Here is an 18,448-nt window from a genome sequence, read left to right as displayed (position 1 = left end):
CCACCAGCCTTTTGTCTCAGTCCTAGCAAATTTCTGGATCCTATTGAATCATCTGTTATAAAGCTTGTTTTTAATATAGCAAGATGATTCAAAGTGGATTGTAATTTTCCCCCAGTCTTTTTCTGTCTTTCCTTTGTAAAAGATGTTCTATAAGGTAAGCATATCCTCTAATACTCTGAAGATTTTATTCAGCAATAGAGTTGTAGCTGATGGTGGCAGCGTAGCAGAGGGAGACTTTGGTTTCTTATGTGCTGTGACACTGTTTATTGATCTGTGGTTCAAGTAAAAAGCAGATAGGAAGAGAATAGAATACAAGTCTTTCATCATCTTAACCACAGTCAAGGAGCAAACTAACTACCTTTTGAGAAAGAGAGATATAATTAAGGACTTTTTTTATATGTGGGTTAGAGGTGTGCCATTTCATGTCTCATTAAAACACCAAATACAGCATCATTATTTGAACAGTTTAAAACTCATTTGGCCTAATTATAGTCTCGTTGTCACTAGAATATTGCTTTTCTTACAGCCTTTCAAATACAGCAAAGTAGATCCGCATATATGTTCAAAACACTGCAAAAATGCTCAGATTGTGTGCTTTTCTTTGTTGTTTATCTCTAGCTGTTGTGCATCTGAGATCTTGTATACACTTGAGATTTGGAATATAATGTAATGTAGGGAAAAATAACAGAATGCTTTTAGAAAGATCAGAGGCCACTAGAGAGAGAACAGGACCACAGCAAGCCATTTTGAAACAAGCCCTGAAGGATAGCTCAGTCGGTAGAGCATGAGACTCCATCTTAGAGTCACTGATTAAAGCCCCACATTGAGTGAAAGATTCCCTCATTGCAGGGGGTTGGACTAGGTGTCCCTCATAGTCTCTTCCAACTCTACAAATCTGTGATTCTTTGAAGAGAAAGGTAGCACAAGACAAGCAAAAATAGATAGTAAAAGCAGGACACTTATACGATTGACAAGGATGTTCTACTACACAAGGCCCTGTGAATGAATAAGAACTATAGAACGAAAGTTTCTGCTGCTGGCTTGTTCCTAAGTTAGGCAAGTCTTGCCATAGAGGATGTGTAAAGAGATGAGGCACCAGTTTGCATTATTTTCTGTATGATTTGTTATGTGGAAAACCCAGTGCAAAAATAACTTATAAGTGCCCTACCTTCCATGTGTATAAAGTTGTGGGATTTCAACTGGCCAGCTGTCAACCACGTAAAGTTGAATATGAATGCAAGTAAGCTGCGAGTTACCTGCGTTACATAAACCTGTCCAGCAAATTGTGTATTGCATAAAACATTTAAAATGTGATGCATATACAGTAGTTTAGGGCTTCTTCCAACAAGCTGGTCTACACAATACATGGCTTATGACTATTGCAGTTAAGACCTGTCTAAGAAGCTAGCATAGTGTGCTCCAGATGTTGAGGACTATCATCCCTGACCATTGGGCATGCTGGCTGGGGCAATGGACGTTGGAGTTCACAACATTAGGAGGACACGGCATTGGCTACTCCTGCCTTAGAGCTATAAACACATTGGTTGTGAATATAGCAATTTATTTATTTTATTCAAAACAAAATACTTAGATCTTTCATCCAGATGGTAGTGTATCATTGATATAAACCTAAGCTGAGTAAAGCAATATAATAAAATAACAACAAAATAGTAGGGCTGAATAAGGACATAAAGACAATAACTGGTCTGCTATCCCAAACAAACACCTTCCAAAATAGCAGGGAACATTATCATCCTTTCAAAAATTATATTTTAATACCTATTTACTGTGAACGCTCTCACATTTAAATACCTGGAATAGTTGCATCCTGTAAGCACATACAACTTCCTGCAGTTTTCTGAAAATTCATGAGCAGTTGGAAGAAGTGGATGTCATGAAGCTAATCAAAGTGAATCAGAATGGAAGACAAATCTGGGTGTTTTCTTCCAGAGGCAAGCAAATCTCTACAGTGAATTGTCATTGCTTATCTGTTCCAGTTTAGGATATTGTCATTCTTGTTGTTTTAAATGATGGTCCTAAGGAGGATGGCAACTTGCCAGACCTCTCCAGGAGGAATATGAGTTAACACGTATAGATTAGGTGTCAACATGTGACTGACACAACCTCTAATGATGTGAATTATTATTTAGTTCCAGTTTTATGACGTTTGTGTTGGTGCGTGGCCTTACTGCATGATATTCTCCTGAGACAAATTCTAGTTCAGGGGTGGGAGTGTGCCGAACATAGACTTTTGTATTTCAAATCACAAGCCTGTTGTCTTCACCTTTGTTTTCACCAACTATGATCAGCACTTTAAAAAATATCAGTTGCTGCAATTCAATATTGAATATACCATTTCCCTTGTCATAAACCTGGGAGGATGTGCAAAGCCGTCTTTGGGAGGTATCGTTCAGTACCATTATCCAATATGAATTTCTTGGACACACTGCCATACATTTTCATCATTATACAGAAAGAGTACAGCAATCATTCTTGAATTTCATTTATTTTTATTTTCCCTTAACTTTTAATACTGCTACAAATGTTCGTTTTTAGTTTTATGCCTGAGAAAGATTATTGCATCCTTTTAGAGCCTACATCTTTTAAAAAACAACAACACAATACTATATTTTCAGTGTGGAACTGGAGTCTGTGTTGTATAAAAGCTAGATAGTTAAGTTTCTATTTCAGAAAACCAGATTCATATCCTTGCTTAGTTTATAATCTAACTTCTCTAGCCTAACTTCATCTGACTTCATCAGGGTAATTCCAGTTCAAATCTTCACAAATTAATCTGTTCGGAGATCTGAGGAGATAAGAGAATTTATATAGGGGAAGGTGGCCTGACTTCCTAACTCAAATACCCTCCAACATTTCTCTGAGGAAAATAGGGATGTCCAGTGCTATTTTTCTAGAAAAAGATGCTAGAACTCAACTCATTCTCTTAGATAGCAGTGGTGCCCACCTGAGAGGTGCTGGAACTGAGTTCTGGTGAGTTCCAACTGGGAAAAAAGCCCTGGGGACATCCTATTCCATGCCCCTCCAACATTTCTCTCATGAAAATAGGGGCATCCTAAGGAAAAGTGGGACATTCTAGGATCAAATAAGAAACCAGGATGGCTTCTGTCAATCCAGGACTGTCCCTTGGAGGGTCTGAATTCAGCAGATCCATTGCCCAGTTCCCATGGTACACTTTCTGGATGGACCAGCTGTCCTGGTGATGCACAGAATAGGGAAGCTATGTTTTCCTCTGGGGTTTGAGGATCATGGTGTCTGATAGTAGTTTCTTCAAGAACTTTTCTCATCCTGTTCATTTCTGGGTGGATGTTCAGATCAGATCAGATTTAGACTTCATACTGTTACAAAAGCCTGAGGCCCTCCCTGTCTCTGCCAAGCCATGGCAAGAGCTCATGGGATTTCAGGCACCCACACAGGGTCTCTGTCCCTTTGGAAAATAGAAGACACTGTGGAGACAATTGTGCATTAAGAAATATGGGTTATTTGCCTATTTACACTCTCAGTCTGTAGGGAGGGGGTCCTGATCTTGCAGCATGGCCCAGAGCACTGTAGACAGTCCTTCCTTTACCCTCGCCAAGATGGATCTCCCCCTTACTTACTTCCTCCTCCTTCTTCCCAGAAGCACCTTGCCCTCCCCCAGAGCAGTTACCCTGGCAACCTTTCCAACCCCTGTCCCTAGGGTTCTCTTGCATTGGCAACAACCTTCAATGGCTCATTGTTCCCATAACCTAGCTCGGTCAGGCTGATTTGAGTAACCCAGCCTGAGAATTCACAGTCTGGCACAGCCCTGCACTTTGTTTTAACCCATCCCCCGTTAATCAAAACCCTGGCATTTATTAATTTATAGGTTTTGCCACAAATCTCTAACAATACCTTTCTGTCACTCTCCACAGCTAGCATTCCACCTCCTCTTTCCTGTCCAATTTGAGTACACTCATGGGTCGTTCTGAAGCAGGCAAAAATGAGTGACTTGTGCTCAAATCACAACTAAAAACTGGCTTATTTTACACACACAAACACACACACACACACACACACCTTCCTTCACAACCTAATCTTAAATGTAAGGTGGCTGGTCATTACTGAATCTTCTTCCAATGCAATGAAAGTGGGATTAGCACTCCAGGTTGAAATCTATATTAACTGATATAATTCCTGAAAGCAATTGTTGGGTATATTTTAATGTGTTCATTTTTATTTGTTAATGAACCATTCTCTTATTTCCTTAATGTTTGTTCTGTTAATGTTTTCCAGATCCTAATGATTCACCTCCAGTTCTTTTGATTGCAAGCTCTGATACTATTGAGGTCCTATATCTAAATGGAACTAAATCATCCACACTTGGCTTTGTGAGAGGAACTGGAATTCAGACATTGGATTTTATATACAACACGAACACAGTTTGTTGGATTGAATCAAGGGAATCTTCAAGTCAGCTGAAATGCGTTGAGACATCAAAAACTGGCATGCTAACAGATGAATGGATAATAAGCACTATTCCTTATCTTCACAGTAAGTATTTTAAGTTTGAGAAAGTAACTTCAAGCAAAATGATAAGAAGAGCCTCTATCTTTTCAGCAAACTTTCTTACAGATTTAATGTTATTATATAAACGTTATTTAGAGTGGCATCTTACGGTAGTAGTCAGGGGAGATAAGGCCATGTAATTGTCATATGTAAAGCCCTGCCCATGGAAACAATGTAAGCAGAGTAGTTTAGATGTGGTTAGGAACATCTCTAAATTTCTTCCCCGTTTGGGTGTGTGAGAGGGGAAGTTGGATGAATCCAAGCCATTTCCTGGTTTTCCCTTTTTCGCCATATTGATGTCAGTGCTCCTTTTGTTGGGACAGGATGTCAGAGGCTTCAGCAGTCATAGGGAAGGGAAATCTGACATTGGTTCTCCCTTTTCTTATATTGGTGCTCTGTGAAGTCAGAGAGGGCCTTCCAACAAATCCTATTGCACCTGGGACTTCCTCACAGGTGCCCTTATTTATCTTCCTTCATAAATCTGGTCTTTTCACCGACTGAAGTCTTAGAATACGGCAGTGTACAAATTTAAATAAACAAGCTGTGTAATGCTATTGGGTATAGTTTTATTTTTTGTTCGGAAACAATTAATGCCTTTTAAAAATTGGGAGTGGATATGAGCAATATTAGATTATTTGTGTTTAGAGAAAAGGCAACTTGAGGCTTTTTGATTTGAAGACTGTTATGATGGCTATGAATTTGAACATTTATTCTTGGATTGAAAAGTTCACTATAAACAAGTGGAACAGAATTACTTTAAGCATAGCCAAGTTGTCATTGTGCAATTCTTCTGAGTCACTTTGAAAACAAAGTCATTTAATGCTTTGAAGGAATTTAATAAAGGCAGTAAGGGCATTAATGGATGAGAAGGTTGGGCTGTCCTGTCACCATGTATAAGCTGTTCATTTTATCAATATGTCACAGAGCAGCTGGAGTTTGATGAGATGGTCTATGCATTTCACCATGACGATTCTGGAGTTGATGCTAAAGTCTGAATATTCCTTGCATGCATAATTACATAAACACTCCATCACACCATATAAGCAAAAATAATGAACTAATTGGAGAGTGCTTGAATATTTGTCCCTGTATGTTGTTCCAGAGAAGTCTTTCTGGGCTTTTCTTCAACTTGTTTTCAGACCATTCACCAGCACTGCCTTGCATTCTTCCTCTCCACACCCCATCACAATAAAAATGACAACCTTATTTCCATTGTATTTCACTTTGAAAATCCATAATAATGGAAATTAAAGTAAGCAAAAAAAAAAAATATTCCTCCTCTCTTTAATATGTACTCAGGTTTTGCTCATTCACAAAGGAAATTGATTATAAGCAAAAGAAAGATGGGTGAAAATGCACGTAATGAGCCATTGAGATCAAGAGTATGGCTCAATAACTGACACCTGAAAATGTTTAACAAAGCATGAATAGCCTGCATGTGCAATGCAGAGCTAAAATGAGTGCAAAATTGCCTCGTTATTTATCCTGAAACTTTCTCAATAACTGAACAACGGTCCATTTTCAAGCCCTGTAATATATATCTCTTTCCTGTAGAATCCTTAATGGGTGAAAACTAAAATCTGCCTGGTTAAATGGGAAAAGAAAGTGTGTAGTAATTTAACATCTTCAGTTAAAAGGAGACAAGACCTTCCTAAGTGGTCACTTTCTACATCATATGAAATTGAATATCTTAGAAATAATGCAAATTGTTGCTGTGATTATCTGCCCACCACGTGCATGCTGATTAAGTGTGGTGTTGCAGAAGTCAATGAGACTTCAACGAAAGGTACACACCCTTTTATAAGTACCGTATATGAAACTATGGATTTTAATTTTTTAAAAAAGCAAAATTCTCATTGAGGTTCTAACTACTGCTAAGAGAACTGCTGTATAGAATTTCAGAATCCTGCTAAGTCTCGGATCTATGACAAGGAACAGACCATAGCAGCCTGAATGTTTGACAGTAGGCTAGGCTTAGGGGCAGCTGCATTATTTGGTTGTCTTTACTTTCTTTTTTATATTTTATTGAAAGTTTTATGGTGAATTAAAGTAAATGAGGAAAAAGAGAAAGAAAAAAATACATAAAAACAAAGGAAAACAATAATAATGAAGTTAACAATAACATGTAATTAAGATTGCAGAGCTATGTAGCATATATGTAAGTAGATAAACTTATTATTTCCGTCATGTATACGTCGGTTCAGGAGTCAACTATGTTTTCAACAAATATGTTCCAAATATCATTAAATTTGTCCATATGTAATCTTTGTCTGAAAGCGATCCATTCATAGGTTGCTAGAGTTGTCATGTTGTCTATCCATTGATCAAAGGGAGCATATTTTTATCCTTCCAATGTCTTTTTGCAGTTGTAAGGGCATGGAGAATCCATTTATGTTGACCAGTTGTCAAACTCCATATATTAGATATATAGCTTTAAATGACGAAACTTTTAACTCTTTCCCCACAATAGTATTTATACACCCTAGCTTTTCCCCCCCAAAATGTGCAAACACTGTATAAACATGTTTCAAAGAAGCATTTTCCATATTGCATCTCCAACAGCATGTTGTCATTTATAGACCATGCTAAGCAATCGTGATGGAGTCCAACAAACTCAAATTAAAATCTTTTGTTGTATGAGACATAGTTTGTAATCTAATGACACTTTAGAAATGGAGGCTAGTACATTATCCCATTGTTTAAGATGGGGCTCATTAATTCTTTATTCCATTCATTTATCAAAGTCTATGTGTCAAATTGATTATTAGACACTAATTAGCTATAAAAAGTAATAGCTTTTTTTAGCCTCTAAGATTTTGGATAGTGTGTAAAACACGAAAGTTTTTCAGTTGAGAATGGTACATATGCGGTATTACCATGGTGAGAGGAAGGGATCTGTTTTGACTGGCAAAGAGGAATACAGTCTGCATGAGTGCAGATGCAGTTCGGGGGGGGGGGAGAGAAATTCAATAGGGAACAATGTACAATAACCAGGATCGGAACTGGAACTAAACCACCCTTTCCCAACCTGGTGCCCACAAGATATTTTGAAGTAAACATGACCCTTTGCCATGCTGGCTAGGGCTGATGGGAGTTGTAGTTCACAAACATCTGGAAAACACCAGGTTTCCAATCCAAACTAGATGCCTTGGTGGAGGAGAATCTATAGGTCTGAAAGGTGGGATACAAATGGAATAAAATTAAATAATATATGAACAATTCAAACTATTTAATTGCAAATATTTGCAACTTCGTATGTTTGCTATTTTGAATAACAGTCCTAAACATGCAGTATACTTAAGAAAGGCAAGGGAGTATCCACAAAGCTCTTTGCTAAATTTCAAAGCAACTGTTGTGAAGGAAACACTGTATAATTTCCATTACAAGGTATACAAAGCATATATTATTGAAAATAGCAGCGGGAAGAGGTGCAATGAGATTCACGCCCAGCTGATAGGCAGAGGCAGGGAATAACAGTAGCCAGTGCCAGCCAGAGTAGAACTGAGAGTTTCGTTCGTTCCCAGGAAATGTTGTTCCTATAGCTCCTACTCCCATGGTTCTTGGAAATTTAATAGGAGATGCATTGGCTCAAACTTCTACATTTGCCCCCACCCTCAATGTGAAGGAGAGCTGAAAGTGAGGGTGTGAATCACATCAACCTAAGTTTAATTCTTATAACAACATTTATTTATTTTTGCTATTACTGAATGCATAAAATTAAGTGCATTTCATTCCTTAGTAGCCAAGGAATAACTGTGCAATATTGGATAAGCTGCTTTAATTGGCTTATTAAATATTCCTGATGGATCAACAAGATGATCGTTATTGGATGCTTTTCTGCTGATAATGTTTACTCAGTTTTATTTTTATCTGATTTAGCATGCCTAATTGATGCTCACTGTTTTCTGTATTGCCACATCAGCATAAAACACTGCTGTACCAATTTGTAAAATGTTTCATATTGAAAGCTTCCAAAATAGACATTAATATTTTGGGGGTTTTCACCCATGTTTGAGAAGCTAAAAACTAGCACTAAATATTTAATGACAGCTAGGAAATGTTGATTTCTGAGAAGAACATAGGTGAATTTAGGGAAAAGGAGAAAAAGTGCATTTTTAACACTATTGCAATTGCCACTTACTTGTGTATTGTAAATCTGTCCATACCTTACTAATAACACAAAAAATGTTTGTTTATTGTCTCTGTTAATAGTATGTGGTTTTAAGGCCTATGTGCATTTTAAAAGTCCTAATTTAAGTAGGAGAATGCATTGCAATTCTAAGTAGTGTGAATCAATGTTGTTTGCTTAGCAATTCCTCCCCCCAGCCCCCAATGCCAGCCTGGCACAATAAAGCCTGAAATATGAATTCCCTTTTAAGAAGCTGACTATAATAAACAGATTTTATATTATCCCTGGAGAAGCATATTTGAGGACCTGCACTCAGAGTATTAAAACATTCTACCTTTTCCCCCAAGTCATTTTCTTAATAACTTTTTACTAGAAAGTCAATCCATATTTTATTAAAATATTGTATACAACTTAAAAATTTTAATTACCCACTGCTTAGCATCTTTATGGGATAACATAAAAATGGCAGCATTAATTTTGAAGAACAGAAGCTATTTTTTCCCCCACTGAACTTCATGACATAGAGAAAAAGCGGAGTGTAAACTAGAATTCCAATGAGAACGTGGAGGGAGCTTACACGATGCCTTGGAAAGAGACAATTGGAAACAGCCAAAGCATGTAGGGTAGCGTAATCATGCCATATATCCCCTATAATAGCTTGGTTCACTAAACTCTGGGTAGTTGATGGCACCTCAATTGATGCTAAATTATGCTTTAATTTTAAGTTTAGCAGCAGATTACTTAACTACTTTGAAGTAAATAACCAGTTTTGATTTACTGTCTGCAAAGATTTATAGTACGCTTTTTGAATGTGTCGTTAAAAGAAAGAGAGTGTTACGGCTGCTGTACCTCTATAAATCTGCCTTCATTGTTCTGCAGAGGTGCCAAACAGCTGAGACCCTATTGCAAATTTACAATCATTTGGCAACACCACTAAAAATCAGTAAAGCAGAAATGGGAGATGGGACCATTTTCTGTTCTTACTCTTTGATTGTGCCTGAAATTGGCAGCAAAAACAGTCAGCCACTTAAAAAACAATCAAGAAGGACATTATTTCATTTGTAGTGGTCACAGAGTATGAAAAATGAGTATTTTATAATATTTTGTTCCCTTTTTAGATGTGGTCAGTATGGAGAAATTTACAGCAAGAACAAATCAAGCAGCCTGTCTTAGTATTTTTTAAAATCAGTGCTATACATATCTACACAAAATTAAATCCCATTGAGTTCAATGGGACTTCTTCCCAGGTGATTGTACAAATTTGCTTTAGAACAGAAGATGGAACATTAACTAAAAAAACTATGTTAGATAGTCTAGTAGAAGTTAGCTTGCAGGGGTAGGAAAGATAAGGAGCAGGACCACCAGTCAGATCCAAGTCCCCACCCCTGAGATAAGTGATAAGAGACAATGGATATTTTTGTACTAACCCAATGTTAGGTAAATAAAACAAATATGTTCTTTCTGTAAGACACATACATAAATACATGTGTGTGTGTGTGTGTGTGTGCGCGCACATGCTAAGGGACATTTTGGAACTTTTAGATTTCCTAAAGTGAGTTAGATAAATATATGTTGGCAACTGTTTATAGCAGTCTGAAAAAAAAATACTTCATTAATCAGGACATGTTGCAAACTTACATGATGCAAATTTGGAGCAAGCAGAGTGATATAACTCTATCCCATTGTTGAAACAAGACCAAATCTAGATAGGTCCAAAGCTATTGAAAAAATGGGCTACCGGGATGTATTAGAGTTGGAATAGATTGACATATTTTTCAATGGAGGGAAGTAAGAAATGGGTTTCCCCATGGATCTGTTCATTCTCAAACTGGTCCATGTGCTTCATTCATGGTGGCTTTTTTGTGCTGTGCAAGTGGAAAATAAGCCAATCAGTCTCCAGGATTGGTGACAGCTAGGCACTATGGCCTGGAGACAATTCCCAGCCTTGCTGGAGACCTTGGCCAGTTGTTGAAGGAGAGGTCCTGGTCTGGAATAAGAACTTTGCTAGGGTATGATTTTATTATTATTATTATTTATTTATTTATTTTAAATTTGTATACCGTCCTTCATCTGAATATCACAGGTTGGTTCGTATTAGAAAAATACAGAATAAAGACACAAAATTCGAACAACAAAATAGAAGCAAAACAAACCAATAACTGCTCTCCCACAGACTGAGAATGTTAATCAGCCAAACGCCTGGTTGAAGAGAATGGCCGCTTACCCAGTACAAGGGTGGGTGGTGGTTGTGACCCGGTGCAGTGCTTCCCTCATCCCCTCAAAACCACGTCATCTTTACTCCGGCCATTGGCTCCCAGTTCAGATTTTGGCCAATCCATGGCAGCTTCGGGTGGGGTGGGGCAATGGAATGGACCGCACAGCAGGAGTCTTCACTCTGGTCTGCTCCACAAGTGCTTAAAGGGGCAGGCCACACTTTTTGCCTGGCGCCTAAAGATGGGTAACAAAGGTGCCAGGTGAGCCTCCTTGGGGAGAGCATTTCACAAATAGGGAGCCACTGAAAAGGCCCCAGTTTTTCTGGTTTGTGAGTTGATTTTGTCACAAACTTTATATGTTGGCAGGAGGTGCACTGGGCAGACTCCATAGTCTAATAAGGGGACGTCACGTAAGGCTTCAGATCAAACTCAAGGAGCTGAGGCTGGCAGCCACACTCTCAAGTTGCAGGTGATGCCCACTGAATTAGCACATGTCATGGTGGGACTATTTGCCCTGCAGCTCCTTCCTGCTGCCCAGCTGGCAGCCTGTGGAAGAGACACTGAATGCCAATGCATTCCTATTTCTGTGGAGCAACTGCCTTCTTATTCTGCTTGTGGCCTTTGCAGAGGTATGTGAATAGCCACTATAGGATAGCAGCATGTAGTAGAATCACAGAATCATAGAATCATAGAGTTGGAAGAGGCCACAAGGGCCATCGAGTCCAACCCCCTGCCAAGCAGGAAACACCATCAGAGCACTCCTGACATATGGTTGTCAAGCCTCTGCTTAAAGACCTCCAAAGAAGGAGACTCCACCACACTCCTTGGCAGCAAATTCCACTGTCAAACAGCTCTTACTGTCAGGAAGTTCTTCCTAATGTTTAGGAACCTTTGGTCTGATCCAGCAGGGTCATTGTGTTCTAGCTTGAAAAATAATTTGACAGTCTTCTGAAGGATAGCATCTAGTTTAGCATCCTGCTTCCCACAGTTGCTAACCAGATACCTCTGAAAAGCCCAGACCTGAGGACTACCCCCTTTTTTGATGCTATTTCAGTAAGAAATGATAACCCACTTTTCCTTTGTTAGTAGCCAAAAAATTATTTCAAAAGCAAAGTATTCGTAGTGATGAGTATACAGAACCCACTTTCCCGGTCTGTGATACTAGAGAGAAACCATCTTGTATGAAAACATTTATACTTATTTATTGAGAACAAAATTTACTTTGCCACTGGCATAAACTTTACTTTTATACCTACAGTTCTGAACAATTCTCCAATCACCTGATGATATGCATCTTATTTTTTACATGAGAATATTGTTATAGAACCCTCTGTTGCTCTTTGTACATCACAATATACCAGGCAGAATGAAATCTATCTCAATTGACAGCAGGGTTGTGAATGTTATTTTCAGTTCCATGTTGAGGGTGCTAGTCTTTGGCTTTTGTTGAACCAGAAATCAACAACCCTAACAGGAAAGAGAAAATAAAATTCACAGCTCTTATTCCACTATAGAGCAATTTCACAAGGACTGATATGAAACTTCTTGAATTGGGATAAGATCTGTGAAAACCAAGCATCTTCACATGTTACAAACAAAACAAACTGTATTTCCCTTGATAATTGCCATTTAGATTGCTCTTCTGGACATTTTTAAAATGGATTTTTTTGCCCTTGGCACCTAAGACAGTTGGTGCAAGGAGTAAAGTATGCTAACTAGATCAATGCTCTGGAAGCTGAATATTCTGTGATGCTTAAAATATATACAGGGGATTACCTGCTAGTAAAGAATTGTTACTATACTAACAAAGTGGTGTCAAAATCCTTTAGCATGTTAAGGGCATAATCCAGGCATGTGTTTATGGCTAGCAAGTGTGCTACTCTGTACACGGGTGAAAATAAATTGAAATACAGTGATACAATGCTATAGGGAGGAATGTACATTAGGGGCAATGTTTTCGAACACCATCTGGTAGTTATAGTTGGTTGTCAGTTCAAAATATTTAATTACTAAGGATGCTGTGCTGATGTTACCAGGTGATACGGAGGGTTTTGCTATGCAAGGCATCCTGCAACATGTCAGGCCGCAAACAATACAGTGTGGTCCAGAGAAGGCTTAACTGCTTGCTGCCTCATGAATAGTAGAACTTGGGAAATGAGGTGTCCGGAGAACAGGAGGCGGGGCGTAGGAAGGGGTGGGGTTGGGGTGGGCCGCCCTGGGTTCCCTCACTGATGGGGGTGACATTTGGCACGCCACCTGCCCGTGACTTCCAAGCCTACCCCAAGCCGTCGGGGTAAGGGGGGAGCTGTGCTGCTTTGCCGGTGGCATTCCCCCCTTTCCGCCTTCGTTTTGACAGCCTGGGGGAGGCTTGGGAGTCGCTGGCGGGCAGTGCACCGAATGTCCACCATGGGCAGCTCATTCCACCTCTGGCTGCAGGGCATGCACGCTGCTCTGGGCACCCGAATGGTTATCCCATACCTGGGAGGCACCCTCTGCATCACGTCTCCCTCAGGAGCGCGCCCACCCTGGGCAGCGCAGGCATATGCTCTGCCACTGATAGGAGGTGGGTAGTTGAAAAGTGATAATTCCTTCCGTCTCCCTCTTCTTGCCTGGTACTTTATTAGCAACAGTCCATAGACAGGTGTGTGCACATCCACTGTTGCAACAGATTGGGACATAGGGGAAAGGCACAAGTAGGTTTACCAGCCCCCCCTCAGCCATCACTTCCTCCATCCTTACCCCCTCAGTTGTAGTTTCTTCCTCACACATATAGAGTCTCTATATGCCTTTTACTATAGGAGCATTTTTGTGTTGTGTTGTTTATTTTATACCACCCTTGTAGAACCCATGTAGCACACAGGGCAGCTAGTGAGATGTAGTTGCCCAGTAGGGCACCTCTTCAGTGTCGGAAACCAGGGATGCATGGGGAAATGCTCCGATTTTGAGTGGAGTAACCATGCCAGGGGAAAAGGATATTATTCACTTGCTTGGTTGCTAAATTTGTATCCTGCCTTTGCACCAGATGGTGTCCCACTTTTTCTCCTATCAAACTTTGTCCTGCAGGCTCCCTACTAGTCCTCCCCCACCTGTGTATTCAAAGGGATATCGGAGAGGGAGAGTTACATGTCTCCCATTCATCCACCTAACGACTGCAGCCTTCTGCAATGATGACCAGAGTGGAAAGAGGGGTTGGATCAGCCTTAAATAGTACCTGCCCTCCTCCCAAAGGAAGACACTAACCTAAGTATCTTTCCTCTAAGAGAGGGTGGGACAAATTCACTGCCAAGAGTGTGAAGGCAATTCTTAAAAGCCTGCAGTGTCAAGTCAATATTCATGGCCTGAAAATGACAGATTTAGTAAGAAATTTATTAAGAAATATATTTTTAAGTAAATTAAATTGCCTTGATAAATAGATTAAATACTGATAATTTTTTCCCTTCAGTATACTGAGTTTATTTCAAATATTTGACATCCTGCTATTTCTCTCTAGGAAGGTCAGTGTAACATTACCTTGTTACATCTAACAAATTAATAAAGGACACCCTTTATTAACACCCATTACACTTGAGGGTGAGGGCTGTGAAATTAAGCAGAAGAAAACTAATAATATGCAGCTTTTAACAGTGGAAGAAATGGACAGTCAGATGTTTTAGACTATCACTTGCTGGTTATTTTATCTGTACGTTTGTGATTCCAAGCTAAATTCCAGCTCCGAACATGCAAAAGGTGTATTAAAATTGGACATGGCTGAATATGTTTCTTACTTGATCTTTTAGTGGGTACCATTTACATGAACAGAGAACACAATTTTGTGATTCATCCAGAGGCACTAAAAGCACTGTTAAAACACTGTTAATAAAAATTTAAGATTACAAGTTAATTAGTATGTACATAATTTGGCTCTAGCGTTACCACATAGGTCTAAAATGCAATGTGGAATTCTAATTGGTTGGTTGTTAGAGACATTTAAATAGTTGGCGAGGAGGCAAGAAAAGTGTTGGTGGTTTTTTGTTTTTTGTTTAACAAAAGGAGTGTCCCCAAAGCTTTGTTACACTAGGTATATTGAAACCTACTTGCTGACAACTATGGACCTTAAAAAGAAGACATTTAATGTCATTTATTTCTTTAGTGAGAGGGAAACACTGCAGAGATTAAAAGCCTTATTCATTAAAAATACATTTGCAAGTTAAGTAGGTTTTTCAGGATGTGCATATAAAAGTGTGGAATGTGCTTTTTAGGCAGAGGCAAACTTTGGTAATTCATTACAACTTTCCAAACTTGAAAGCAGCGTGTCATTTATAATTCACTGGTGGGATGCTGAACACAAACACAGCAAGACAGGCACAAGACACAAAGTCTTTTAATTTTTTTGGGGGGGAGTCAAGTGTGTAAAGCTGAAGGTGCACAAGTTAAGTTGCAGGCTGGCTGTATTGAAGATCCAACACTGATATCAAAGTGTGTGGAATTGATTTGACAACCCCCTGTTGTAATCTTCTGTTATCATAATAAACTAGCCATCAGCGATAAATGTGCACTAGCCTTTGGAAAGATAATATAATATTAAACCTGTAGAAAAAGCTCAACCTTTCTTAGAATCACAGGAAGCTGCCTCATACAGAATCAGACCAATGATCCATCTAGCTTAGTATTGTCCATATTGATTGGCAGCTGCTCTCCAGATGTCCCCCAGCCCTTCTTGAAGATGCTGGTGATGGAAACTGGGACCTTCTGCAAGCAAAGCAGATGCCCTACCCTTTCTCAATTCAAACCTGTGGCAAAGGGGGGGGGGGAGAGAAGCTGGCTGTTTATCTCACCACTATATGTGTGTGTGTGTGTGTGTGTGTGCATGCATGCATGCATGCAAGCATGCATGAAATGCCACATCTTTCCTAAGCAACATTTTTTGCAATTTTTAAAATCTGTTGTTGAGTTTGGCAATACAGGACAGAAGAAAGACAAACAATGAATTACAAATTTCAACCTTCTTTTAAACTATGTGGCAATGGCTACTGTCAGACAAAGAGACTGAAGCAGGTAATATTTTAATCTGTGCTGTCATAGTAAAGCTGCACATTTCTAAAAACAGTGGCAACAATGAGGAGGTAAAAAACCCCACACACCTCTGTATTAAAAGGGGAAAGAAGGAGCAGGAAGAGAAAGGCTATAAATAGAAGTGACAGCCGTGAAGAGTACATTATGACAGCTGTAATGGAAGGAAAGTTTTCCAGTGTTTTCCCCTTAAGCAGCATTGGAATGGTGGTCAGTTGATCAGCTACTATTATTTGTAGGTGATAGGCTATGGTAGAGGGATTCCGGCAGACACTGTCACTCAACAACTGAGCTGAGAGACAGCTGAGGAATAGGAGGCGGGAGTGGCAGATGAAAAGGATGCTGAAAGCATCCTGCAAGAAGTAAGAGGGCAGGGTGCATGGATACCAGCAGCGAGTAGCATCCTGGGCCAATGGAAAGAAATACAGGCAAGGAAACCAGACCAAGGGAAGGAGGAGAAGGAGGTGGATGGAAAAGAGGGTGAGCAACAAAGGGGATTTGGTCAGCCTCAGGAAGGACAGCAAGGAGGGAGAAGAAGAATAGGATAGAAAGATTAAGGGTTGTCATGCCTGGTGGCAAGGCAGAAAGAGGGAGGGGGCAAAAAAGACAGGAGAGGGCAATGTGTAAGGGGTGTCAGAAGAATGGTGTATGGGAAGACAGGAGTAAAAACATTGTCTATAAAACAGAACAGAACGGAGCAAGACAGCACTATGGGCCTTTCCTCTTAAAAACACCTCACAAGTGCCTCTGTTTACAAGCAAAGGAAGGCGTCGATATTTTACCATATTAAATTCAATTGATGTGTTCTAATCAGTTTTACTAAGATTCATGAAAAGGAATGAACATATCTAAGTTATGGCCATTAATTTCTGTGGATCTTTTATATGTAAAAAAATAGCTGAATACCACCCAGTACTTGTTTTTGCTTTGTGTAGTAAATTGCGCAGTAATAATTTATATCATTATTTTTAATATTACAGTTTACATACAGTTTGTTACACTAAAAACAGCACAGCACCAGCCCTTTCCTTAAACGTAAGCAGCCCTAATAGAGACGTTTCAAAGGCCTGATTGCAGCAAGCTGCTGATTCTGTAGGCTTACCCTATCTGTACTTAAAAGCTATCATAGAAACAATTTTACAAATAAATTTTTAGACAACTGAAGTGTTACGCCACATTTTTTAATTTTCTGTATTTCAATCACCTCTCCTTATTGTAAGCTCCAATGGCTATAAATTTACCTTTTGTATAAATTACCTGTTACATAACAGCTGCTTTCAGGAAACATGATAAAATATTATTTATTTTTGATAGGAACCTATGTGAGCCTTGGCCTGGTGCACCTTCTTCAGCGTGGCCTTGAGAAGAAGATCAGAAGCTTCTGCTTTCATTTTTTTCAGTATCCACAGATCCGCATTTTGTCCAAATCTTAACTAAGGTTTATTTAATTAAGCCAGCTTTGTAGCCCATGTTTTGAATTTGGCTTGCTCCAAACAAATCATAGCTAAGATTAACCAGTTGCTCAGTTTTTGACAACGTAGCAAGCTGTGATCAATCAAATTGGAAATGAAACATTCTGAATACATCCTCACATCTGCAATCATGCTTACTATTGTAACTCAAAGATAGGCACATACTTTCATCTAAGTATATTCATTTTATCTCACTGAAATTATATCATATAATCCATCTGTTGTATAGCCACAACAGGCAGATCAGAGGCAAGAAAAGAGGGAGGCTCCATTGAGCCCTATGCCAGTCTCAAACTCTGTCCATTCAAGGGTGGACTGTGATCCATGTCTGTTCCTTTTCATATTTTGGATATACAGTATATGGAAATATATTCCAACACTGCCCATGGATTTAGGACAGACTGTTGGGGACCCATGTAAGGAAGGTATAGTTACCTTTCCCCTTTACAGAATTTTTCCTGTATCTACAGCTGTAATGTGTTTATGTACAGGGTTATAAAAGGTTGAGGTAAGCCAAGTGCAGGCAAAAGTGATGAGGAAAATATGGACCTCCTTCATTGTTCTGAAGGAAATAGGGTTGGGGAGCTTTTGTGGTAGGGTGGTTCTGCTAGACTGACAGGATTGCAATACATTTCTGAAGCTTTTTGCGATTCTCGTAGCTTATTTCATATCCTGTTTCTTTGATTAGTTACAAACCAACATCTTCCTCACATGATGGAAATCTGTGGTTTCTGTGAAAAAGTCATAATTACTCCTTCTGTGATGCACTCACAGTGAAATATTATGGGGTTTGCAGTTGTGATCATTACAGTATGTCATTTGCACCTGAAATTTTGTCCGTTCACAACAGAAGTAAAAAATGGCAACTATAACATTCCCTCTGCTTTTTGTATTCTGTAACTAAATTTTACTTTAGGTAGAATTTACTGTACTTATAGTCTGCTTTTTTCCATAAAATATGTTTAGGGGTACTCTCATTTTCCTACTCATATTGAAATACTGCCCCTCAATGTGGCCAAACTTAGATTCACAAAATGTTT

At 39.2% G+C, this 18,448-nt stretch overlaps 1 protein-coding gene across 3 annotated transcripts in view; it reads left to right on the top strand.

The window, feature by feature from the left end:
- Window positions 1-18,448, top strand: part of LRP1B (LDL receptor related protein 1B) — a 744,879-nt gene that overhangs the window by 432,159 nt on the left and 294,272 nt on the right. For all 3 annotated transcript variants that reach the window (XM_081928170.1, XM_081928171.1, XM_081928169.1), the window contains one exon: window positions 4,273-4,530. In XM_081928170.1, the coding sequence (XP_081784296.1) occupies window positions 4,273-4,530 (258 nt within the window). The remainder of the gene's footprint in view (window positions 1-4,272; window positions 4,531-18,448) is intronic.

Source organism: Podarcis melisellensis, assembly GCF_964234715.1.
Source record: "Podarcis melisellensis genome assembly, chromosome: 1".
Taxonomy (NCBI): domain Eukaryota; kingdom Metazoa; phylum Chordata; class Lepidosauria; order Squamata; family Lacertidae; genus Podarcis; species Podarcis melisellensis.
Note: the sequence above shows the minus strand (reverse complement) of the source record. Positions and strands in the feature narration are given on the sequence as shown.